General features: G+C 34.6%; 1 protein-coding gene across 4 annotated transcripts in view; it reads right to left on the bottom strand.

Annotated features, from left to right (window-relative positions):
* The window catches only part of ppp3ca (protein phosphatase 3, catalytic subunit, alpha isozyme), a 267,749-nt gene extending 252,508 nt beyond the window's left edge, over positions 1-15,241 (bottom strand). For 3 of the 4 annotated variants that reach the window (XR_012396615.1, XR_012396616.1, XM_005161359.6), the window contains exon 1: positions 14,958-15,241. Coding sequence is in view for 2 of the 4 variants with exons in the window: in XM_005161359.6 (XP_005161416.1) it covers positions 14,958-15,012 (55 nt within the window). In the remaining 2 variants the exon portion in view is untranslated. 4 annotated transcript variants of the gene reach the window in all.
* Positions 15,242-26,619: the final 11,378 nt, after the last annotated feature.

Below are 26,619 nucleotides of genomic sequence, written 5' to 3'. Positions count from 1 at the left end.
CAGCTCTAGTGTTTTTGAAACAAACAGATTCCTAAATTCCAAGGCTAAAATCTATAATCTTTGATTGCAAATTTTTTATATCTCTGACAGCCAATCAATGACCGTTGCAGTCAAATTTTTATTCTGATAATTGATTATTTCTTCCTGCAGTGTTGCTTTAACTATGACTACCAAAAGAACCAATAGTATCTGGATGCAGCCTTCATGATGCAAGCTGAGATTGCACAACTCAGCGATGCAATGTCAGACACAATGCACTCAAAGGAGTGAGTGACGTCACTTTGACGGGTAGGGTTAGGGGTGGGGTTAGGTGAGCGCATTAAAAAGCATTGGATGCAACTCAGTTTGCACTGCATCAGGTCTGCAGCCAGACTGCTCCCTGTATGCTATTGTAACAAAAGTGGGACAACTCAAACAACCTGATGTTGTTTACAAGAAAATGTTGAAACAAGTTATAGTTATAAAGAAAAAAGAGTCATGCCCTCCATCATGTTCAAAAAGGAAGCAGCTTGGAGTGAGAAAGAGGTCTGAAAATGCATATTTAAGATACAGTATACCTTGTTTTAAAACATAGAATATGTGGAGAAAATTAAATATAAATTGCATTAAATACTAATATATTTGGTGTGACTTACATTGACTTTTGCTTCAATTTAAGAACTCCAGACAAGTCTTCTTGTATATATCTTGATTTTGACACATTTTGGTTGTCATAAACTTAAACATTATAACTACTGACAGACTAAAGTGTGACCCAGGGATGATGTCTGTACAGTCTGACAAGCTATATCATAAGGGGTTCATTAAAAACAATAAATTAACACCCTACCTTCCATTCACTCTTGAACATCTGGCCCATAATGGATTCTTTCAGCCACCAAACAGACTACGCTCACATTTTGCTTTGAGCTTATTGCTCAAACAACAGTTCTGGATGATCACTCAATGAACAGCCCAAGGGATCGCACTAATTCAAAGGGAAAACACAGGTTTATTAACTCATTAAAAATGTATATGATGAATATGGGAAATTGCAACAGCGTGGCCAGAGCAGGCTCATGCTGAGCTATTTTCAACAACCAACAAAGAGACCGAAGCTGAAATGAAGGCATATTTGTTTGGAACCATTTGTTGAGTCGATACATTAAACTGAAAGAAAGCTCCCTCAACCCTTCTATTTTGATGCTATTACAGTACTCATCATATATAAGTACACCCCTCACAAATCTATCTTTTAACTTCATGTTTTTAATAAGAAGCTAAACAACCTAATAAAACCAAGAGAAGCAAAAACTAATAAAATAGTTGACATTTTGTAGTTTGTAATTTATTTTTGCAATATTTTGCTTTAATTTAACTGTATTATCTTTCAATTTCTAAATATGTTTGGTGACTAAATATTAGTTTAATAAATATGTGTTCAATAATCTGTTTTGTTTAAATAATCTGTATTGTTATAAATAGTCATTTTCAAAATGGGTGGACTCAATAATGCTGAGCACTGTATATTGCTCATTCTTCCTAATAAAGTCAAAATTTGAAGTTCTGACACTCATGCCATACATACTCAAGCTTGTACTGTATATATGTACACTAGTGCACTGCTTGTCAACAAAAATGCTAAAATACTCAGTTGAAGGAATTGTCTAACAAAAAATGCACATTTACTTAGCATTTACTCACCCACAAGGGGTTGCAAACCTTTATAAGACTTTCTTTTTTTTAGTTGAAAAGATGTTATTTTAAAGAATATTGGAAAATAGTAGCCACTCACTTAGAAAAAAATAATTCTAAGAAAGTGAATGTCACTGGTTTTCAACATTCTTCGAAATGTCTTTTTTTTCTGTTCAACAGAAGAAAGAGGCTCAAACAGATTTGGAATAAGTGGGTGATAACAGAACACATTGTTTTGGAAGTGAACTATCTCTGTAATGCAAATCAATTAACTAGCAGTGTGGTTTAATTGCACTTATGAGACTGTACAGAGAAAAAAAAATTTCATGGTGGAGACATGAAAATGTAAGCATTCATACTTTTCACTCTGAGTATTTTATTATGCAAGTAGTGCTGTTCAATAAAAGATTAAAAACCCCAGAGTGTTTCAAAATGTCAGTGGGAAACTTGCACAGGCTCATTCCCCTCACATGTTTGAAATTTCTACAACTGTACCACCCACCCTTTTAGCTACACGCTAAAAGATGAGAGAACACATTTTTAAAAGGGATAGTTCACCCAAAACTGAAAATTGTCATCATATCCCCCCCCCCCTTTTTTTTTCCAAAAGTGTTTGAGATTCCTCAACAAAATAAGGTGTTTTGAAAAAAGCTGGAAGCCGGTAACCATAATATATTTAACTTATTTAAAAACATTTATTTTTCCTACTGTGGCTGTCAGTAGCTATGTTTCCATCCAAAGATGCAAATTATTATTATTTTTTTTTTTAGCAAAACAGGAATATAAGACATTATTTATTTGAATAAGATATGTAAATAAAGTAGCAATTCCATCTAACGAGTCAAAGCAGACAAAATCGTCACTTCCTGATTAACTGCCGACAAATATCAAAAGTAAAAACACTGGTTTGGCCCAGATTTGGCCCACACCAGACACTTACATCTGGACCACATAGTGAATGGAATGATGGCTCTAGGGCAGATCTGGGCCACTAATAAGCCAAAGCAAAACAACATATTAGCCAGAATTCAACCAAATTGACCAGAACCAACCCTATTCTGGGCCACAATTTGCTTTTATTCTGGCCCTGATCAAGCCTTCACCTTATACTTGCTGGGTGTGGCAAAGTACAAAAATCCCAGCATGCATTGCAGTATGAAAACATTCTATCGCTTATTGATGCTTATTTGCTGTTGATTCTGCTGTTTATCTTGACATTGTTGATTTAGTCGATTTAGTTCGCTGATTATTGATGTCTCTGTGAGCAGAAGTTGAACCACAATTCTGTGGCATGTGCAAGCATGTTTTTATGTTACTTTTAATAATGGAGTAAACACAGGTTATCATCAGTGAATTTTATTATTTCATCACAGGTTGTGCCTCAGTTAATTTTATAGTTATTTTTTACTTGACTTGTTTGCTGTAATAAACTTTTCAAGCAAAGTTACAGCAGCCCAAAAGAACATTTATATTAAGATGTTCAGGGCCCAAGACCCCAACTAAAGCAAACACTTTACTCCATGATGGTGACTTTAGTTTATGTGGTCCACATATGTTTTAAGTTAACTGGGCCACATTTGCCATATTTTCTCTGGCCACTTTAGGCTCAAATCCACATTAGCCACAGCTTACTGTACCAAATATTCGCCAAAAGTGGCCCACATATGTTTTAAGATAACTGGGTCACATTTTCCACATTTTCTTTGGGCCACTGTAGGCTAATGGCTGCATTAGTCATAGCTTAGGGTGTCAAATATTTGCCAAAAGTGCCCCACAGATGTTTTATGATAACTGGGCCACATTTTCCACATCATCTCTGGGCCACATTAGGCTCACAGCCGCATTAGCTAGAGCTTACTCCGCCAAATATTTGTCAAAAGTAGCCCACATATGTCTTAAGATAACTTGGCCACATTTGCACTTACATGTGTGAGCCATTTTAGGTTTAGACCCAGATCACCCTTAAATGACTATGCTACATTTTTGCCAATTGTGGCCCACATTTGTCTTCCATCATTTGGGCCAAATGATCATTTTCCACATGGAAAAATATAAATAAGTATAAATAAAAATTAAAAACAAACTTGTAATGTGTAAACTTCAGGGTAAGTATATGGTAAGATTTGGGTGAACTTTAAAAGAGTCAGAATTTGTCATATATTTCGTCTTCTTGCTGTCAGAAACAATACTGATTTTACAGCAAATTAACAGCAGATTTTTCTTTCTTGGCGGATGAATCATTTAAGGCCAGCTTATACCAAAAACAAAACATAAAGTCTTTACAAACACACTATTGTTATGTTTATTAAAAGTCTGCACTGCAGTTTTTTTCATATTTTCTGATTGGCTGTCAATTTTTTTAATGTTCATTAGAGGGAAAAAATGTTCTGAAAGCAATTCCATCAATATTGTTAAACAAAGGCTCATTCTGAAATCGTAGCCCTATATCATTTTGGATATCGCGAATCTTGTAGCCAGAAGTACATTTGACTGCATTTCATTTTTAAAATGAATTCTATAGGGTGCTATGATGCTGTGCCTTTTCGCGCTTACCAGCTGATCGCTTACGTCCATATGGATGGATTTCGATCTGTTACCAGTGTGTCCTGTTAGCTCACCATGTACGTTGATGGACTTGAAATGCAGAGAGGAGTTGACCTCTCATAGGACCCCAATGGGGTTCAAGTCCGGTAAAGAACGCTTCCAAGAACAGGGTAAAGCCTGGTTTTCTACGTCAAGTGATCGTCGTGACCCGCAACACATGCAGTGCGTGTAGCCGTTCATTTATATTTCAGCGAGCTGCGTGTTTTGCTCTGCAATAACACTTCGAAACACTAGCTGGCAGTAGGTGTTTATGTTACTGCTACCTCAATGTAAAAGTGGCTCAAACTCGCTCATTTTGAGGCTGGAATCGATATATCATACAGTAAACACAACACAACAGTCTCTGTCCGGAGCTCCTTCATAAGACATCACAATTGTAAACACACTTGCATCGGGCTCGCGCAGCTCTCACCTCCACCCACACTTATCAGCGCTACCAAGCCGACCAATCACAGAGCATGCGCCACGCGTCGTTGCGACGTGTAGTTAAATTTTTTGAGAGGTGCGCGTCAGCTTCGCCTACGGCCATGGCGAGGGCTGTGCGTCTACGTGTAGCCTGCGCTGTAGCATACGCATTTGTATGGTATGCATATGCATTTGACGCTAAAGTATAAATCAGCCTTAAGACAAAAAACAGAAGCCAAAAAAAATTTAATTAACAAGTAATTAATCAGGGTGAGGAATGTGGTAAAATCTGAAAAAGGGTAAAAATCAGGCGAGTATTCCTTTTTAAAATTGTCAGTTGGGTGGGCGGGTCAATCGGGGCTTTTGAAAACACTATTGGTTGTGTTTAGGGAAGGAGGAGGGTGGGTTAATCGATCAGTCAATCTGTGAGGCATTGAGTCAGTCAAACAGTTAGTCAACAGCGGCCTCTGGTGGATTGATACGAGATGAGCAGGCATGAGGTGGAGCAGGCTTCAGGTGGATTCACATAAAAAAATGCAAAAAAAAACAAACAAACAAGTAATTAATCAAAAAAACATAGCTCCTGGGATGTATTTGGTGCTCTCCAGAAATGTATATAGAGGTACATTTTCGGAATGAGCCTGGGTTGATACTGTTCCTCTGTATCATTGTTGTTAAGTGACCACTGCTCTTTGATTATATATAGAAATGTTTTTAGAAGTATGTCTTAGCCACTATTAATTTTGCTTATTTAAGCTTGGTCTTAATGGAGCTTTATAGTAATCGAGTGATTGATTAATAAATTGAGTGACTGCTTTAAAAATAAGTTTAACCACCCTTAAAGGAATCGTTCACCCAATAACAATAATTAAAATTACATAATAATTTACTCTCCCTCATGTGGTTTTAAACCATTAAAAGTTTCTTTCTTGAATACAGAAGAAGATAATTTGAAGAATGGTGGTTGCTTGTTGGTTTCCATAATGATTTTTTGCATACTATGGTTGTCGATTGGTCCCAGCAACCAGGTTTCGCAAAATCTCTTCTTTTATGTTTAACGAAAGAAAGAAAGCCATAAAGGTTTGTAAGAAAGAGTAAACGATAAGGTAATTTTTCTTTTTGAAGTATAGTTAAACAATGGCGTATATATAATTGCATCTTTTGAATTCTAATTAGACCAATCCACATAAAAATACAACAACATCAACAACAACAAGATGGTCAACCAGCCTATAGCCTACGCTGCCCATGTAACGGAACACCATAGCAACTGTACAGAAAATGCTTTAAAAATCAATCAATCTAGGAGCATCTTAGCAACTGCAATGCTCTGGCAACCACCCACATCAGCCAACCATTACATCAATGTTCAGTGACGCACCGATTACTGGTGGAACAGATCACAACTGATCTGTGATCTGTACAGACCACGACCCACGGTTTGGGACGCATGCAATCCGTGGATTAACTGAAAAGTATATCTGTCAGAAACAGAGCTGTGTAGTAACAGATTACATGTAATCTGGATTACTTAACCAGTAATAATTAAACTACTTTTAAAAAATGCTCACAATAACACTAAACTTATTTTTTTTATGTATTATATGAATTTTTGGCAGTTATTTAAACTATGTTCGTTCACAATTCACTGATTCTCCTAATGATTTCTCTTTTTTTTATGTTTATATTGTTTTTTATTAATCTTTCTGTTGCTAATATGTGGGGTTTTCTTTTGGCAGACTCTGGCTATATGACATGGATACTGTCATTTGCTCTTCTAGAAATACTTCTTACGAAATATTTTTGATTCTGTTGTGATTTTGCAGTGAATTTCAAGAGGTTTTTTTATACTGATTTCTTGCAATGTTGCTGTCTACTAAATGTACTTAATTTTAGGTAAATGTTTAAAAAAGATCTAATTTGTTTTATTCAGTGTTACTAACATCAAACACTGACAGCAAACAAGGTTGATGTTAGTACATTGATTATTTTAACTGTCCATTGGAAACAAAAGTCGTTAAGGCCTCTTTGGTGCTATATATATATATATATATATATATATATATATATATATATATATATATATATATATATATATATATATATATATATATATATATATATATATATATATATATATATATATATATATATACATTAAATAAAGGTCATCAAAAATGTAATCTCAAAGTAATCAAATTACTATGAATGTGCAATTGAAGAAATTTATTACTGACTACAAACTTCATGGCTGAAATTTGAGATCACTAACTAATTGTAGTTCATAAGTAATGCATTTACCTCTCGCTGCAAATGCTGCAAGCTATTTTAAACTTTTCATGCACAAGAATATAGTCGATAGAACTGTAGTATGTACTTAGGCACAGTTTAATGTGTGTCTGAGCACACAAACACCAGTTTGAATTCTTTCATGTATGTTCTTGGGCTTAAATGTACAAATATACACAATACCGAGCAAACAATTTTGCATTTAAAAACTGTCTAATAGACATCTAAACGTAGACAGAATGGCTAAAACAAGGCTAAACTTGGGCTGTGAGTGAAAATCCAATAGACATCTAAGAAAACTAGACTACTCGTCAAATATTAGACAGACTTTATATGTGTAGTCATTCATTTCTGTTTATTTGATGACTACTGTAGTCTAGTTTTGGCCTATTCTTAGACGTCTTTTAGATTTTCATAGACTGCCCAAATTTAGACTTGTTTCAGCCTAGATGACTATGTTTAGATATCTATTAGACACCTATTAGACATCTTAAAAAAAAAAAAAAACTTTGTGTATTATGTAAAAACACCAGCCTTCATCAACAAGGTACAAGGTATATACAAGAAACAAGGTATATGTCTGAAGTGAGAGTGAACAGTTGAGAAAGACATGTGTATCATTATATTGGGTCCGTGCATTCAGTTTTAATACCTTAGTGGTTAACTTTTGTGCCATTAATAAAGCTTAATCTTGATTAGAAATACAGAATATGCAGCGTTATTTACAGCAAAACTGATTAATTTCAAGTGGTAAAAAAAACAAAATAACACAAGATACTGTTAAACCAGGGTTTAAAATGACCCAGGGTTAACTACTGCAAGTGTGAAAAGCCCTTAATATGTCTTAATCTGAACAAAAGAACTCAACCTTCTGAGTGTCCCGTTTATATCCTGACAATACCTCTTGAACCCCAGGAGGCTTGAAGAGCCCCATCACAACTAACACATTTAATGTCCCAGAATTGGACTCACTAAAGTAGGTCGTTCTAAGCCTGGCACGAAGGCAACCCAGAACAGAAAGTGACTGTATTCACTTGTACACCAGTATTCACTTGACCTTTGTCTTCTGGGCTTAAAAAGGGACAATTCCCCACAAAATAAACATTTACTCTTCATTTACAAACTCTCAAGTGTTTCCAAAACATTTTGGAAACATTTGAGACACTAACTTATTTTCTGTAGAACATGAAAGAAGATATTTTGTAGAATGTTGGCAACTGGTAACAACTAAAGAAGTTCATGGCTTTATATATATATATATATATATATATATATATATATATATATATATATATATATATATATATTTTTTTTTTTTTTTTTTTTTTTTTTTTTTCTAAATATCTTCTTTTATGTTTAAGAGAAGAAAGAACTTTAAAGAGATTTGGAAAAAAGTGCATGGTGAATAAAAAATTTGGTGATGATTTCTTGACATGTAGGATGTACAGTATGTTAATAACAAAGTATTTAATTATTAAATATAAATATTATTTAAAAATACAACGTATGTAGTATCATACAGACATAACTTGAATTTAAATTAAAGATTTAGTTGATCAAAATTTAGTTCTAAACTCTATAGGGACTAAAGGGTTTGCATAAATGTAATCTAAATGTAGAGCTGGACGATAAAATCGCGACTTGCATGATTGCACATGGTGTGCAAGTAGCGCATGTAAGTAGAACTAACCAAACTGCTTCAAACTTTGTTTAGAATAAACACATTTCAGTAACGGCAGACTAATTACTTCAGACAAACACAGCGCATCCAAACACTTTTTACTTTTCTCCATAAACTTGCATCAAAGCTGCAGCAATGGTTTGTCCATTTGTCATCCTCTGAGAAAACATGATGGTTGATGGCAATGTTGGTTGATGGTTGCCTAGTTACGATAGACGCCATAGAAAATGGTAAAGAAAACAAAGCGCCTGCGCTTGTCACTTCAGGTCAGAATAACAACAGTTTCGAAAATGAGTGCCGTATAGCAGCAGTAAGGAGACTATAAATAAAAAAAAGATGTAAGCACGTCACCAAAGTGGCTTTTTGGTTTCTTTTCTTGTGCATCATAGCCATTAGCTTCCCATCTGAAAGATTTTTTAGCATAGGGGGTAATTTAGTCATTCACATTCACAGTTTGTAATGTTCAGTAGGTATTTGAATAATGATGGCTGGTTCCTTTACTTGAAAGCTCAGATTTGATAATCATAATTTGTTTTATTTACAGAGTTTAAAGTTTTTTCATTCATTCATTCATTTTGGCTTAGCCCACACACACTCATTCACTACGGACAATTTAGCGTACCCAATTCACCTGTAACACACATCTTTGGACTATGGGGGGAAAATGGAGCACCCAGAGAAAACCCACGCGAACGCAAGGAGAACATGCAAACTCCATATATATATATATATATATATATATATTTTTTTTTTACTATTAAACTATTTGCCTTAGGAATGTTCGTAAATTAAAATGAAGTGGTTAAATAAAAAAACTAATATTCCTAAAAGTTTTCTTTGAAAATATTAAATAATTATCAATATTAAAGGATATGAAATATGATATTGTGATCATTTTTTGCAATATTGCCCAGCCCTATCTAAACGTGATCTAAAAGTATTCAGATTACAATGAATGTGTAATCAAAGAAATTATATTGGTTATATTAATATTAAGGATTAGCATTGATTTTTTTAAATCATTTAGGTTTAACAACATTGTCATAAATAGAAAATTAAAGAAACGGCTGTAAATAGATATATTAAATATATTAAAAATGTATATATTAAAAAATAAATATAAACATTATATTATTATGAATATAAAATTATATATTTTTAAATTATAATACTTCTACTAATAATTATAATACATTTTAAAATCAGTACAACTAATAATAATCATAAAAAGATGATGAAAAAGAAAAAAAATTGCATTCCAATATAGTAGGCCTACAGAAGTTATTATTATCATAAAGCAATTACTCCAAGCAGTCCTTATAAAATAAATAGTATGCATGAAATAGTTATGTACTAACATAACTATTTTAATAATGCTTTTCAAATATATAAATTATCCAACAATAACAGTTCTTATTCTTACTCTTCTTATTACATGTGCAAAGAATTTAACCAGAGAATAGCCACAACCTTCAGCTTCTGCCTTAAATGAAGCATGACAACATTCTTAGCCTGATCCCTCCACACCTGTAAATGCTTTCACTATATACACTAATTTGCACTGGAGTTCACATTGCTTCATATGTGCACAGCGCCTTCATTGCAGGAACATTTAGACAGATTCATTATCCAGCTGGAAACGAGTTTGGAGAACGTTAGCAGTGCGGCTACGATATAATGATTTAGCATACAAAGAGCGATGTTCAGCGCGGCTCCCATGAGACGAGGCGATAAACCAGCATATCAAAACACTAAATGGAAAGCGCCATAAAATCCATTACGCCACTGCAGAAATGAAAGGCCCAACTCTAGTTGCACTTAGTAAATGAGACTCAGCAAATGACACGTTGTATGAAATCCTGCTTTGCTGCCGTGGGGATTCAACGCAGAGACAAATTCTGTATTTGTCTCCTGTATTTGGAGCTGCACACACTGCTAAATACGAACACGGAGACAACCTCATCACTGGGATTTAGATGTGCTTATTTATTGATGCGTTTTGTTGATGATAAAAGCCTTCAATAATAAATGAGGGGGAGAGGAGATAAACATTTCCTCCAAATTTCTGATAAAAATATTGTAAGTTTAAGCATTTTTTTATTAGAATAACAAGTGTTTTCATATCTTGTGATCAAAAATCAGGGTTATTCCCCAAGTGAAAGCACTGGTGTTGTGTTGACTAAAGATTAACAGAAACATTTCTGAAAATATGGCACCTTTTTGTTATTTAATGCAAATAAAAATGCTCTAAATGAAAACATTTTACATTTAGTTCACAGAATAAAACAAAAAACAAAAACAAAGGTATAATTCATATATCTAGAGAAACTAGATATAGTATAAACCAGTGGCATGCACTTAAAAAAAGATCAGATTTTTATATTAATTTTAGAAGAGATGTCATCAGTAACTTACAGACTCCAATTCTTTGTTTGTCTCTTGTATTTGGAGCTGCACACACTGCTAAATACGAACACTTAGCCGGCCTCATCACTGGGATTTAGATGTGCTTATTTATTGATGCATTTTGTTGATGATAAAAGCCTTCAATTATACATAAGGGCGAGAGGAGACGAATGGCATTATGGCTAATACTGGCAGATCTGAACTAGCTCTATGTGCGGGGGAGACGGGCCACTACTATGACTCATTACATGACTAATGCAACCTTAACTTTTCCAGAGGTCAGATGACTTATATCAAAGCCTGAGTTATAATGGCCCTTGTCATAAGATTCCACATTCAAAGGAGATGCAAATCAAATGTTCTGCCAAAAAACTGTCCATGTCAACAAATCAAGACTGCAGAACACGTGGGGTGATCTTCAGGTTGATATGTGCAATTATGCACAAAAATCTGCTTGACGTTTCTTTCTTTAAATAAAATTTGCACAGTTATTGGTGACAGAATTATCATTTTTGTTTGTCTTTGACACATGAAGCATTTCAGAAGCCAAATTTTTTTTAAAACAACGCAGTAGAAAGCATTCAAATGTGGCCACATTAGCATGCAAATGAAGATATCCTGGAAATTGTTTCAAAACTTCACAAGCCAATATTTTTTTGCAATTCAAATTAATTTCAGCTAAGCTGAAGTGTTAGCTTGCGTTTAAAAAAACACTAGAAGCAGATCAGCATTGGGTTATTACTGTTTTGAGAGGAATATCTCCAGAGTTTGCAATAGCACACTTATTTACAAGAATATAGGATTTGTGAAAATAAAAACGGCAAGAGGATGTAGTACAGGGTACATTCTTTTAAAATGTATTCCTGGACACATTTTTCCAAGGAGCCTGTGTTAGTAAAAAAATGAAGAGACAATTTTCTATGGATTTTCTGTTCTTAATAGGTGAGGTGCAGATTTTTTTTTAAAAAATTGTATTATTCTATAAAGATCTGATATCATTTCCTCCAAACTTCAAATTTCATTTGCACTAAATTAGCTCTAAGATCTCATCACGGTTATTACACCAAATATTCCTTTCTTAATTTAAGTCTTTATTTGGCGGTGGCGAAGAGAGCTTAATGTGTTGGAACTTAAAAAAAACATGTGCAGTTACAAAAAAACACCAGCAAATTGAGAATTTTTTTTTTATCAGTTTAACAGCACATGTGCCGCAAATCCTCACTATGCATACACAAAAAAAAAACGTGCTGCATTTTCACACAACACAAGCATTAATATAACAAGCTGCACTTTGCTCACAATGCTAACAATTTACAAAAACACGCTGCATTTTCTCACAACACTTGCAAAAAGAACAGAACACAACTTGAAATGTGACGGACGCCAGTGTGCCGTGACTATTGCTCAGTGAAGTTGTTGGTAATCTTTGAAAGGTGAGTTTTTTGTTTATTTTATGTATTTTGTATTTTATTAGCTTAAATAACCATGGCTGCGTCCGAAACCGCATACTTCCATGCTGTATAGTACGCTAAAATCAGTATGCGAGCCGAGTAGTATGTAAGAATTCATAGAATTCGAAAATCAGTATGCGAGAAGTACCTGGATGACTTACTACTTCTGGCGAGATTTTGGAGTGCGCATCCCATGCATGCTGCGCTATCCTATATTGCCCCACGAGAGAATTCATGAATGGAAGTAAAGTGACGCAACTGACGCAGGTAGGTCACGTGACCATGACTAAATGGCGAATGTAGTACGTCCGAAATCCATACTTTTCCCATTCATAGTTTATAGAATGTACTTTTCTAACGACCGAGCAGTACGTTTAAATTAAAATGCAGTACCTACTGAGTAGTCGACAGTTTCGGACACAGCCCATAACCTAAGTAGCAGCGTCCGTCACATTTTTGAGTCCCCTTGAAACATTTCCATTATGTCTTTTTCCGTATATCTTTTTGCAAGTGTTGTAAGAAAATGCAGCATTTTTGTCAATTGTTGTTGTATTATGAGAAAATGCAACGATTTTATTAATTTTTTTGTGTTATGAGAAAAGGCAAGTTTTTTACAAATGTGACGATGTAAGGATTTGCAGCACATGTGCTGTCAAACTGAGGAAGATCTTTTTTCAGTTTGCTGGCATTTTTTGTAACTGCACGTGTTTTCAGAAATTGCATCATGTTAAGCTCTCTCAGCCACCGTAGTATTGTGTTGTCTAAATATGAATATAAACTAAAATCATGTCTCCTTACTGTTATTATATGCAAAATAAATAATAACCAAAAAAATATGCAAAATAACAAAATAAAATAAAAATCAAAGTTAATATTTTTAGCTCTTTTTAACCGTTTCTCTTTTGGCCACCGATCATGTGGTTATTTTCTGATGATGTATTTTGAGAGTAACTACTGAGGAACACCCTATTTCAAAATGTCTTGTTGTCTTATTAATATTTGAGTCATTGGAGCCAACAGACAAACATATAAGACATGACAGGAAAAATGAGATTTCATAAAATTGCAAATGCGAAACGCATGATGTTAACAAAGCATTGTCTAAACATTGCTTTTAGACTTTTTGCTGACACCTATTGGCCTGGACGCATGGACTCCAAAAACCTATAAAGCCATAGTAGGGTTCACAATTTTTAGTGATCAGCACATTGTAAATTTACAGTGCACTTTATATATTGTTTTCCTTTTTATGTAGTGATTAGTTTTTTTACAAGGTGGCAGCTGTAATTGGTGTCGTCGATTCATAATCACCAAAAAACTTCCTAAAAAGAACACAATAAAATATGTGCAAACTACAGCAACAGCTGTGGATGCCTACCAAGATAAGGGATTGTGCAAAGAGAATACAAAGTACATTCGTACAAATTTATCATCAAGAATAAAGACATTTGTATGGGATATAATATATCGAGAGATTATGCATGAACCTCTGTAGCCTGGGAGAAATAATACAAATTGTTGAAATGCATACACATTAAAATGCCTGTGTATGTGTGTGAGTCAGATAAAGTATTTTGAAAGGTTGTGTGACCAATTGTATTAATAAACAAATAAAAATGATTAAAAAAAAATGTTGGCTTCACTGACCAGCAGTTTGGGCTTAAATGAGTAGTTTTGTCCGTCTTCTTTTTATTATTAAATTATGGTGCAAGTCATGTTTTGAGATTACTTTTACTTTCAAACTAATAACAAAAACGATCACGTGATCCAAACATGGTGGCCACCCTCTGGGTTGAATAAAATTGTATTTTCTGTAGTAAGACTACTTACGTGCATAGTTTACGTTTAGACATTAATACTGCTAAAGCAAAAAAATGACCGAACGTACCTTTAATTAAAATGACGTATAGTTTCTATACAGCACCATGACGCTAATATTCTGTCTCAATGATCTCCGCTTTCATGAACACTCGCGAATATTAATGTGCGCTACGTGACCAGCAAATGCGAGAAAATCAATCAGACGCAACGGGGGCGTGACAGTTCCCAGCTCGAATGATTTACCTTCAGACTCAGAGGCTTCCCTGGAGAAAGCAAACAGCTCAGATACGCGCCGAAAACCCCTATTGCTTCCATTGTCTATGAAGAAAATACAGGAAGGGCTGCGTGATGCCACCTAAAATCCTGCTGCATCACCGCCTCCACTGGATCTGCCTTATTTAACGCGTCTCCCCCGACCTACCTGCCTGTGACTCGATTAACACCAATCCAAAGCAAAGACAAAATCATAAACACTTCAATCCAGAACGTAAACCGATCACATTAACAAACGCGCCCGATGCGTCTTAATTAGCATTAGTAGCCCTATATAAGTACGGCGCGACATCGCAAAAGAAAAAACCCAGGTAAGAAGCAAATAGGTAGGGAAATATGCGCCATTCACTTACATTTCACTACCCGATCGGTGGAGTTCAAGACCATGTCGGCGTTAGACATCTTCATGGGCAGTGAATGTCTCCAGGCGAATGTGTTTCTCCCTCCTCGCAGAAGAAGCGCTTTATTCTCGGCGTGTGTTCGCGGTGACGAGATGCGGTTGGTGCAGTGGCATCACTCGGATGCGTCTCCTCCGTGTCTCACCGCCGGATGATGATGATGGTGCTGATGCTGCTGCTGCTGTTGCCTGGAGAGGTTGGAGGAGGACGATGCTTCTTCTGCTGCTGAGACTGAGACTGTCGTGAGTGGGAGGATGGTGCTGCTGATGGGGTGGAGGCGGTGGAGGGAGAAAGAGAGAGAGAGAGAGAGAGAGAGAGAGAGAGATCGGGAGATCCTTTCAGCGCGTTGCACCACCCCGACATGGCGAAGCAGGGAACTCCCACGCACCCGCGAGAAGAGGCTGCGTGATGCTGCCATCAGGTGGAGATGAAGGGCTTTCCCGAGGACGCAGACGATGGATGATCGATTTGAAATGCCACTCAGGTCTGGGCGAGTGTACGTGGCGGTGTCCCGCGTGTGGCATCGGCCCAAAACTGTTATTTGAGAGATTTTTTTATTTATTTATAGACAAATAAGCAGAGTTGCTGTGCTCATTTAAACGGAAATTGTGGATAATGACCACAATTATGGTTAATGGTGCTTCAGTAAGCTACAAAACTTGGAATTAGACAAAACTGTCATTTAAAAGGCATTAAGCAAATTTACTGACTGCTTTTTTACATTTGGTTTATAATGGCTGTTGGAGTAAATGTGTCGTTTTATTATGCATTTAAATAAAAGTTTAAAGTACAATATTACTTTGACAACAATCTCTAATGTAAAATATGCCAAAAATATTACATTAAATGTGACATGACAGAATGATAAAAAAAACTTTGAAATTTTTTTTGTATTAGCCTTGCAGTGCATATTTTGTTGATAAAAAGATACTGTATAAAATAGCTTCAATTATACACTCAATGTTTTATTGTTTACTTATTACAAAACTTACAAAAAAATTATATAACATAAGGCAAAATTATATTTTTTAAAAACAGTTTATGGGATTTCAGTTTATCTGTAAATAAAAGTTAGTGGGACAAAAATTACCAGGACAGATGACTCTAGCATCGTTTATTGTAGGTAATTTAAAAAGCTGATAATTTGCCAAAAAAGGGAACGTAAACTGACAGAAAAATTAGGACTGAAGTAATATTCAGTGAGCCCATATGAAGTAAATAATAGAAACATTACAGTGGCAGTCATTTCTACGCCGTTTGTGCAGATTATTCAATCATTCATTAAATTTCCTTCAGCTTAGTCCCTGCTTGTCTGGGGTTGCCACAGCGGAATGAACTGCCAACTGTTCAAGCATATGTTTTACGCAGCAGATGTCCTTCCAGCTGCAACCCAGTTCTGGGAAATACACACACTCCTGCATCACTAATTGTGTTCACCCAATTCACCTATAGTGCATGTCTTTGACGCCCAGAGGAAACATGCACACACGCAAACTCCACACAGAAATGCCAACTGACCCAGCCGGGACTTGAACCAGAGACCATCTTGCTTTGAGGCGACAGTGCTAACCACTGAGCCACCTGGTCACCCCTGATTAGTAAATGAAATTAATAAAAAGGTTAATTTACCAAAGACAACATTACAGAATGCAAAGTGAAAAAATATACATAATGAAGAAATTATTCTAAAACATGCTGTATTATCTATAAAAGTTGCTGCTTTAAATAAAAATAGTTGTAGAAGTAATTTCTATACCAACTGCCTTTTATTATTTATTTGAAAAAATCTGATAATTTACAAAAAATAAATAAAGAAATGACAACATAAGGCAAATTACAGAATGAGTATTCAGAACTTATCGTATTGTAAATATGGCATTTCAGTATTAAATCTTTAATATACATATATATATATATATATATATATATATATATATATATATATATATATATATATATATATATATATATATATATTCTAAATTACAGTGACAGTTTTTTTCAATTTCATTAAAACATTTTATATTTGCAAAAAATGCAAATATAACATTACAGAAGACAATATGACTAAGTGATTTTTTGTACAAATAATGTTGTGAAATTGTAAAAAATAATTATATCTTTCAAAAATAATATGCTAATACAAAAAATACTGTAACCGTCATTTCTGCACAAATCATTTATATCAAGTCATGAAAAATGGTGACACATGAACTAAGACAAAGGGACAATATTTTTCAGAAATGATTGTAGCAAATGTGTTTTTTAATGTAGCAGTCAAAGAGAGGAGTTGAATTGGAGAGCTAGTGGAACATAGATCCACACTGCTAATCAGACGCTTTCTTCTCTGATATGTTAAAACAGCTGTGAATACAGTGAGGATAAACATTTATATTATATTATATTATATTTCGGAATAATGGATCCTTGCTGTATCTTCAATTCCCAAAGTGCAAAAAGTGAAAATTGGGTTAAAGTGAACAGAGTATTTTAAATAAATTTATATTATAAAGCTAGATTTATTTATTAAATGTTTTTATTATATTTGTTTATATAAAATGTACATTGCTTTGCATTCATTTGCAAGCACTTACATATGTGAACACCAGGAAATGTTATTTGTGCAATTTCTGAATTTGGGAACAGCAAATCTATAGATTTGAGAAAACAAAGTATGTGATCATATGTGCATTTTATAGCACATTACAGCCTTTACATCATAAAGAGAGAAAAGTCTTTCTGACTCTGTTTGCAGAAATTAATTAATGTGAAGTGTAATGTAATGTGCATTTATATCACATATATTGTGAATGTCCATACACCCAAAGAGCTTTATAGTCATGAGGGGCAGTGCAAGGTTATGCGTCGGCACCTGGATGATGCAACAGGAACCACAGGACAATGGTGCCAGTGCATGAACCACACACCAGCTGCATATAATGGGTGACCGTAACAGTGGTAGAGGAAATTCAGTGAATGGTGAGGGTTATGAGAATATGATGGGTAAGAGCTAAGGGGAGAAATCTGGCACCAAGAAACCAGATTTACACTCCTACCCTTTACAAGAACTGACATAGGATTTTCAGTGAGAGTCAGAACCTCAGTTTAATGCCTCATCCAAAAGATTGCCCTGCCATAGCCTCATCATATAGAGTCCCTGTTGCTATACTGGGGTATTAGGACTCACACAGACAGCAGGTTGACAACCTAGTTTTCTTGTGTGTTCTCCCATCCAGGTACTAAACAGGTTTAGCTCTGCTTGGCTTCAGGGAGTAATAGGTCTTGGTCTGCAGGGGATATGGCTATGAATCCTGTCACAAAATTATCAGTGACTTCCGTAGTAAATTATATATTTTTTCTGCCATAAACTTGAAAAATAATTAATCTACAAACTGCTGGTTAAAAGGAACACTGCATATATTTCTGGAAATAGGCTCTTTTACATTGCCCCAAAAGTTAAACCGTTGAGTTGCACCACTTCTGAATTTATGCAGCCGATTACTGGGCCTGGTGGGAGCACTTTTAGCATAAATCTTTGGATAAGACATGCTAATGGTCTGACCCAATTCAATGATCTATGCTAAGCTAAACTAAGAGGTCGCAGCATTAGACCTGGAGATCAGCTGAATGGATTCAGAAATGGTACAACTCGACTGTTTAACTCTTGGGGAGTTGAGAATTTAGTCTACTTCCAAAAAAAGTGCAGTATTCTAAGGGCAAAACTAGCGAATACGCTATTTGTCAAAGACAGGGTTTGAACCCAGGTCTCCAGTGTCAGAGTCTGAAGGCTAATCACTGAGCCAGACAATGAACCTTACAACAAGACATTACTTGCACTGTGAGAGATTTACAAAAAATAAAAATCCAGATTAGAAAAAAAAAAAAAAAAAAGCAGAGATAAAAAGGACTTACAGAGGAACAAAAAGGCGAACAGGCAAAATATCTTTGGACAAAAACTAGAGCAGGAGAAACACATCCAAAAAAAACTAAAAAAAGATAATGTAGCCCAAAACTCTAAGTAGACGAGACTTTAGAAAAGCAAGCTAAGACTTACGATAACCAAGGGCTAGCATCAACAATAACCGAGCAAAGAATCGGGAAACTAGTCAACTTAAATACACATGACATAACAGGACACATTTGAAAACAATCACGTAATAATTACTGAACTCATACAACACATGGGGAGAACTGAGGACATCTAGAGGTGGAACAAAATCATAACATGTAAAAACTAAAGTCATAAAATGACAGATCCTGACACTTGTATCTAATTCAACCATTTACACAAAAGCTCATTCAGCGAAGTGAAGCCTTTCCTCCATTAACATCCATTTAAAATGGCCTCTTTGTCTCCTCATCTGTGTATTGGCAAAGCTAGAGCATTAGCTATTAATATTTTTTTTTTTATTGGTTAAAATGGCAGACTTGGCTTCCATGAGCTTTGTTGTTGACATATTAGAGCATTTGTGTTTATATGGATGGAGTAGTTTAATTTCATTTATGTTGTTCACTCTGTTTAATCAGCATCTTTAAGCAAGCAATCTTGCAGTTTACTTAACTGTTTGCTGTCCTAGCTGAATTAAGCTGGTCAAAATGGCTGATCAACTGAAAAGAGAAAATCACATGGTTTCTGCATGTTCCCAAGTTCATTTAAGACCTCAAAGACCAGTATGAATACAATTTAAGAACTATAACATGACATAAACACAAATAAAATGCAGTTACAGAATAACTTCTGAAGTAAATTAATTAATTCAAACATTCAAATTAAATATGAAGAAAGTGCTAAAAATACAAATAAATAAATAACTGCACCAGTTCATTGAGAATTTCTTTTTAATTTAATTCAATTAATATTTATTTCTGTAGAGCTTTAACAATGTAGATTATGTCAAAGCAGCTTAATAAAGAAGTTCTAGTAAATTTAAACTGTATCAGCCAGTTTTCAGAGTTAAAGTTCAGTTTAGTTCAGTTCGTTGTGGTTTAAATTTCACTGCTGGAAGTCCAAACACTGAAGAGCAAATCTTAATCAATCCTAATCCTAATCATCCTATATCAAGTCCCAAACCAAGCAAGCCAGTGGCCACAGTGGCGAGGAACAAAACTTACCAATTGACGAAAGTGAAGGAAAAAAACCTCGAGAGAAACCAGGCTCAGTTGGGCATGACCATTTCTCCTCTGGCCAAACTTTTTGTGCAGGGCTCCAGTAGCTGCCCAAGGCTGAAGAATGCTGGACGTCCATCATGGAGAAGCTGCAGGTGAAGGAATTTCACTGGTGGGTGTTCAGGTCTTTCAGGAGTCACTGGGGTCTTTTCGGAATCAGTCTCATGGTCTCTGCTATTCCATGACCACGGCAGCATCTGCTCAGGATACGGCCTGTTCCAGGATTATGGATACCTTGGCATCATCTCTTCATAGGTCTTGGATCACATCAATGCTGCACAATCTCTAGAGGCCTCGGGATGAGTATCCCCAGGTGGAAAAAAAGAATAGAGAAAATAATTAGGGTATGTCTATAATGCATTTAAACACAAAATGCATATGAACATTTGAGTTTTTCTAGCAAATTGTCTGGTGCATTAAGACAGATTGTGTCCTACAGGTGGTTGTCAAGTTCACTCACCTGCTGGGAGCACACTTATGCATCTTACCATATTGTGATGCATTGTGTGTCAGCTTCACTAAAAAGATCTTTAATTTAGTTTTGAACTGAGAGAGTGTGTCTGAACTTCAGAAATCATCAGGCTATTTCCAAGTTTATAAACCATAAATGAGAATGCTCGACCTCCTTTAGTAGAAGTTGTTTTGCAAGGGCACAAATTAAATGGAGTTTGGTTTACCCAAATAAATTAATTCACCCAAATAAATTCAACTATGTCATCATTTACTTACTTTTTACTTATTTCAAACCTTTATGAGTTTCTGTTTTTTCTACTGAAAGCAAAAGAAAATATTTTGAAAAAAGATTTAAACCTGTACCCATCAACTTTCATTTTGTCTGTTGTTTTCTGTTTTTCCTATTCTTTAAAATATCATCTTTGGTGTTCAATAGAAGAAAGAAAATCATAACGATTTGGGACCACGTGAGGCAGAGTAAACAGTGAATACATTTAATTTTGAGTCCAACTACCCCTTTATAATCCATTTAAAATTATTAATATTTTTGTTAGACCATGCCGAAACCCTGGATCAGCAAACTTGCTTGGTTAAAGCTGTTCTGTTTTTCCTTAAAGGGATATGGACAGACTTTCAATATCACCATGGTAACCAGACCCATAAGAGCCACAATAAAATAACACAATTTAAAACAGGTATTAGTGTTCATGTCGGTGATACTTTGATACTAGACAAAATGACCTACATGTAAATATTACACAAACAATATAGAGAAGTAGTGACCAATAGTCAGAAGTAACAATTAGCATGGCAATTTTGTTAACAGGTGAATTAACATTAGTACTATTTATCCTGCATCTATTATGCTATCTATTATAACATTTACGTTGGATCATCCTTATGCTGATTTGAGAAAACACAATTCTCAGTTATTCTACATTGCAGTGTTAACCTTTCATCATTTTCACATTCATCGTACTGTAGTCTACGACTTAAATGAGAGTGATTTTAGCTATAAAGCATACACTGCATGCCCCAGAGCTGAACTGTTAAGCTCAACCACTGCAACAATCAGGCTGCTTTGAACTGACACTGTGAATAGACATTAATGCGGCTTTTTCTTGCAGGAGAAAAACACAACTGCAGAGGAATCCCATTGGTGTAGGGCTCAACAGCATTTCAAGAGCATTGCAATACCTTATTTTTCCTATAGAGGTCAGGGCAGGCTAAAGTTATGCTTCAACAAACTTACTGTTTCATGTCATATATTCCTCACTGCAGTAATCTATATTGTTAACAGCACATTCAGACTTATTTACACTCGCGAGTACAGCTTCAAACAGTCATTAAAAATTTGTAAAACATTACTAATATTATTTACTAATTATTTAAAAATGGATTTTGAGACAAAAACCGTAAAAACTGCATGTCATTAATTTTGAGGTAGTGAGTTGGAATGTGCACAAACAATATTTATAACGAATACATGCTAAAGTTTGAGGTCTGTAGCCTACTGTTTATAATTATTATTGAATTGCTGAGCAAGACTGCATCTGTATTTTGAAAACGATTAAGGTAGTATAATTTGTTATTAATAACTATTTTATATATTCTGTAACAGGTAAGCATTATGTAATATCGCCACAATAATGTAAAACTTTTAGCATAATTAATGATAATATCTAATCCAGATTTGATAAATTTTTTAGCATCAATTCTCCAGGCTTCAGAATCATTTTGAAATTGATGTTTTTGTTTTTATGTTTGTTGTTTGTTTGTGTGTGTGTGTTTATTTTATTTTCCTTAAATTCTACTATCTATCTATCTATCTATCTATCTATCTATCTATCTATCTATCTATCTATCTATCTATCTATCTATCTATCTATCTATCTATCTATCTATCTATCTATCTATCTATCTGATTTTAAAATTATTTATTAACTTCTTTATGCAGTTGTATTTTTAATAGCCTACAAATGTAGTTTATCATTAAACGTCATCTTATTACGTGAATCTTTCCATGACAAATATTCCTGTATCATAGTATTGTAATTATTAATAATTACAGCATACAACTGTAATATAATTATATATTTCTAATGTATTTTCTTCACGTTAACCTAGACTGTCATTTTGGATTTTTGTTGTGACGTTCCTACAGTTTCAATATGCATTTGCTCTCAAGTGAAATGGTGAAAAAACTTAATGTGAAACTTTTGAAGTAAGTTTATGTGTTCATCTTACAGTGATACAGCAGATGATTGAAACCGTGTAAGAATCATGTGTCTATGAGTTTGCATATATTTATTTACACAGACACACACTTCTGCTGTGTGAGGTTGGTATTACAGTTATTCACTTTGAGTAAAAATATGTATTAACTCAATATAGTTTATTTCCCAACATGAGGGTGAATAAATGACGACATGATATTCCTCCCAGTGATGATGATAAACATGTTATGTGATTTGGGTATAGTTCTATAACAGGTTTAAATCACTTATAGATTTGTGTAAAAAAAACACAGTGGCTCAGTGGTTAGCACTGTCACCTCACAGCAAGAAGCTTGCTGGTTCGAGCCCCGGCTGAGTCAGTTGGCATTTCTGTGACTTTGCATGTTCTCCCCGTGTTGTTGTGGGTTTTCTTCCAAGTGCTCCGGTTTCCCCCACAATCTAAAGACAGACACTAAACTGTGAAGTGGGCAAACTAAATTGGCCATAGTGTGTGTGTGTGTGTGTGTGTGTGTGTATGTGTCTGCGTGTGTGCGTGCATGCATGCGTGCATGCATGTGTGTGTTTGAATGAGAGTGCAGGGTATTTTCCACTATGGATTGTGGCTGGAAAGGCATCCGCTGCATAAAACAAATGCTCGATAAGTTGTCGGTTCATTTCGCTGTGGCAAACTCTGATAAATAAGGGACTAAGTTGAAGGAAAATTAAGAAATGCAAGAATATCATAGAAACAGAAACAATAACTTAAAGATATAGTTGAACCATAAATTTACTGACTAGTAGTTGCTCTCAAGAGGTCCCCTGTTTTTTGTTAAACACAAAAAAAAAGATATTTTAAAGAATGTTCAAACATTGCTAAATACCATGATAAGGGAAATGTGGTGAGCCAAAAGGAAAGGCTTTTCAGTTTTTCATATTTTAAAAATTATCTTCTTTCATTCAACAAAAGAAACTCAAACAGGTAAATATATATACAGTTAAAGTCAGAATTATTAGTCCACCTTTGATTTCTTTTATATTTCCCAAATTATATTTAACAGAGCAAGAGAAATTTCACAGCATGTCTGATAATATTTGTTTCTTTTGGAGAAAGTCATATTTCTTTTATTTAGGCTAGAATAAATGCTGTTTTTTTAATTTTTAAACACTATTTTAAGGACAAAATTATTAGCCCTTTTAAGCTATTTTTTTCGACTGTCTACAGAACAAACCATCATTATACAATAACTTGCCTAATTATCCTAACCTGCCTAGTTACCCTAATTAACCTATTTAAGCCTTTAAATGTCACTTTAAGCTGTATAGAAGTGTCTTGAAAAATATCTAGTAAAATATTATTTACTGTCATCATGGCCAAGATAAAATAAATCAGTCATTAGAAATGAGTTATCAAAACTATAATGTTTAGAAATGTGTTGAAAAAAATCTTCTCTCCGTTAAACAGAAATGGGGATATATAATTAGTTATTATAATTTTTTTTTTTTTTTTTTTTTTTGCGTGAACTATCTCTTTAACCTTTCCGTTAAATCCTCAGTGTCGCCATACGACCACTAGGTGTCAATCTTTCATTGTATTTTTTTTCCTGAAATCTTTCTCTGAACGACTTGAACACGTAGGATTCTTTCTCCTCTGCATCATTACGCATCTGGTCTTTGTTTCGCATTCACTGTTGTGCTTGACAGTCCAACATGCGCACTTGTTTAGGAATCCCTCACGAGAGCCGACTATTTTTATTATAGAATATACCCCAGCGGATCTGTCCCATCAGCATCTTCTGTGAAAAACATCAGCACACCTGTTCCTCTGATGACAGTCCCAGTCATTTGGCTTTTCAGTTCTACCCCCTCCTCCTCCTTTAAGTCACTTCTGCCTGCCAGTGTTCAGATGGGTTTCTTTCCTGTTTTTTGCTTGCTGTTTTTCTGTTTTAAACAGTTTGGTGTTTAAGTGAAGTGATGCACATCCATCTTTAATCCAGTACAGGGAAACATTATACACATACAAATATATATCTCATTCACACCCATATGATGGCCACTTAAGTTTATTCCATTCACCTATAGCGCATCTCTGGGGTAAACTGGAGCACCCGGAGGAAACCCACGCCAATATGGTGAAAACATGCAAACTCCACACAGAAATGCCAACAGACCCAGTCGGGAGTCGAACACACAAACACACACACACACACACACACACACACACACACACACACACACACACACACACACACACACACACACACACACACACACACAGCAAAAAGGCTGGGTTGTCATCAAATATGGACAAATTGTTTTTACATTGTAACCCATTGGCTGGAATTTCCATATTTGACTATACATTGAGTTAAAAACAAGGGCAGTTTAGTGATTTGGGGGCCCTAAGCAGTTCTTACAGTAACATGCATGCTTCGTATTTGTGTTTATGTATTCAGCTGCCTTTTTCTTTTATCACTTGGTCCTGTTTTCTCAATTTTAATGCAGTCATTACATTTTATATTATATATATTGTTTGCTTAAAGTGAATTCATGAAAAAAAAATTTGAATAAACTTTTGGTTTTTAAAACTATAAATCTTCCCCTGATTTGACTGCTGACTAATCCATGATTGGGAGTGAGGTGACACATTTGCAAAGATGTAATAATTATGGTAGAATTGTTTTTGTTAAACATTGACCAAACAAAACATATCACAAAATGCCATTTCATATCATTTAGAAAAACTTTATTACTAGCTTCATGGGGCCCTAAGCAAACACTTACCTCTCTTGTTGGTTGAATCTGCCCCCGGTTGAAAACCTTTATTTTTACTTTGTTTACTGATGTTCACACGGCCATACATGCATTGAGTCTATTGAATTTTCCCAGAACACACTTCTCAAAAGTGAATGTTATTTTGACATATAAACCCCTGAACAAATTATGACAAATCTGCACATTATAGGTGAAAGTATAATCAATTTATTAAAAAATATAGTATTTAAGTATCCAGCTTTGTTCACTCAAATAAGCCAGCATTTGTGAAAATGTAGATTTGTGCTTTCACTCTGTATAGATTTGAAATGTATTATGAAATGCACTGTACAAAAAAGTGAACTAAATGCAGTGACAGCATACAGTAGGTGGAACAACCTTTGGATGATATTAAATGGTCTTATGTTTGGTCACTCTCCTAGAATTTTAAACAAATAAAATTAAAGAAATCTATTTTTTAAAATATTCAGAGATTTTATCCAGTTAAACAATTTTCAAAAAATGACATTGACATCTCTTGCTATAAAAGTAAACAAAATTTTAACTTTAAACTTTTAAACTTTTAAACTTTAAACGAGAATTGGATTTGTACTCGAATACTATATAAGAGTCTCATAACAAGAAAGCAATTAAAACTTCTAAAATGTGTGCTTTATTTAATATTCTGCATTCATTTTGATTTTATATTGTATTGTCTTTTTTTCTTTCTCACTATTTTTCTCTTACCATTGCAATAATTCTTTAAAATTTGTCATTCTCTTTTCGTGCAAAAGGTATTTGCATTGTTTGTATTATAGCTACTTATTCTTCTGTATTTTCATTGTTGTTACAATAAGAAAGGCAGCATAGGATTTTCACTATCGTTCTGCCAAAAAACACAGAAGCAAGGTACTGTATGTCCCAAACTCTAACACTTCAGATGTGGCTAATAGTCAAGGAGACATTAAATAAATAAATAAATAAATAAATAAATAAATAAATAAATAAATAAATAAACAACGCATTACAGG

The sequence above is a fragment of the Danio rerio genome, chromosome 21 (genome assembly GCF_049306965.1).
Source record: "Danio rerio strain Tuebingen ecotype United States chromosome 21, GRCz12tu, whole genome shotgun sequence".
Lineage (NCBI taxonomy): Eukaryota > Metazoa > Chordata > Actinopteri > Cypriniformes > Danionidae > Danio > Danio rerio.
This window is presented reverse-complemented; position numbering and strand designations above follow the sequence as displayed.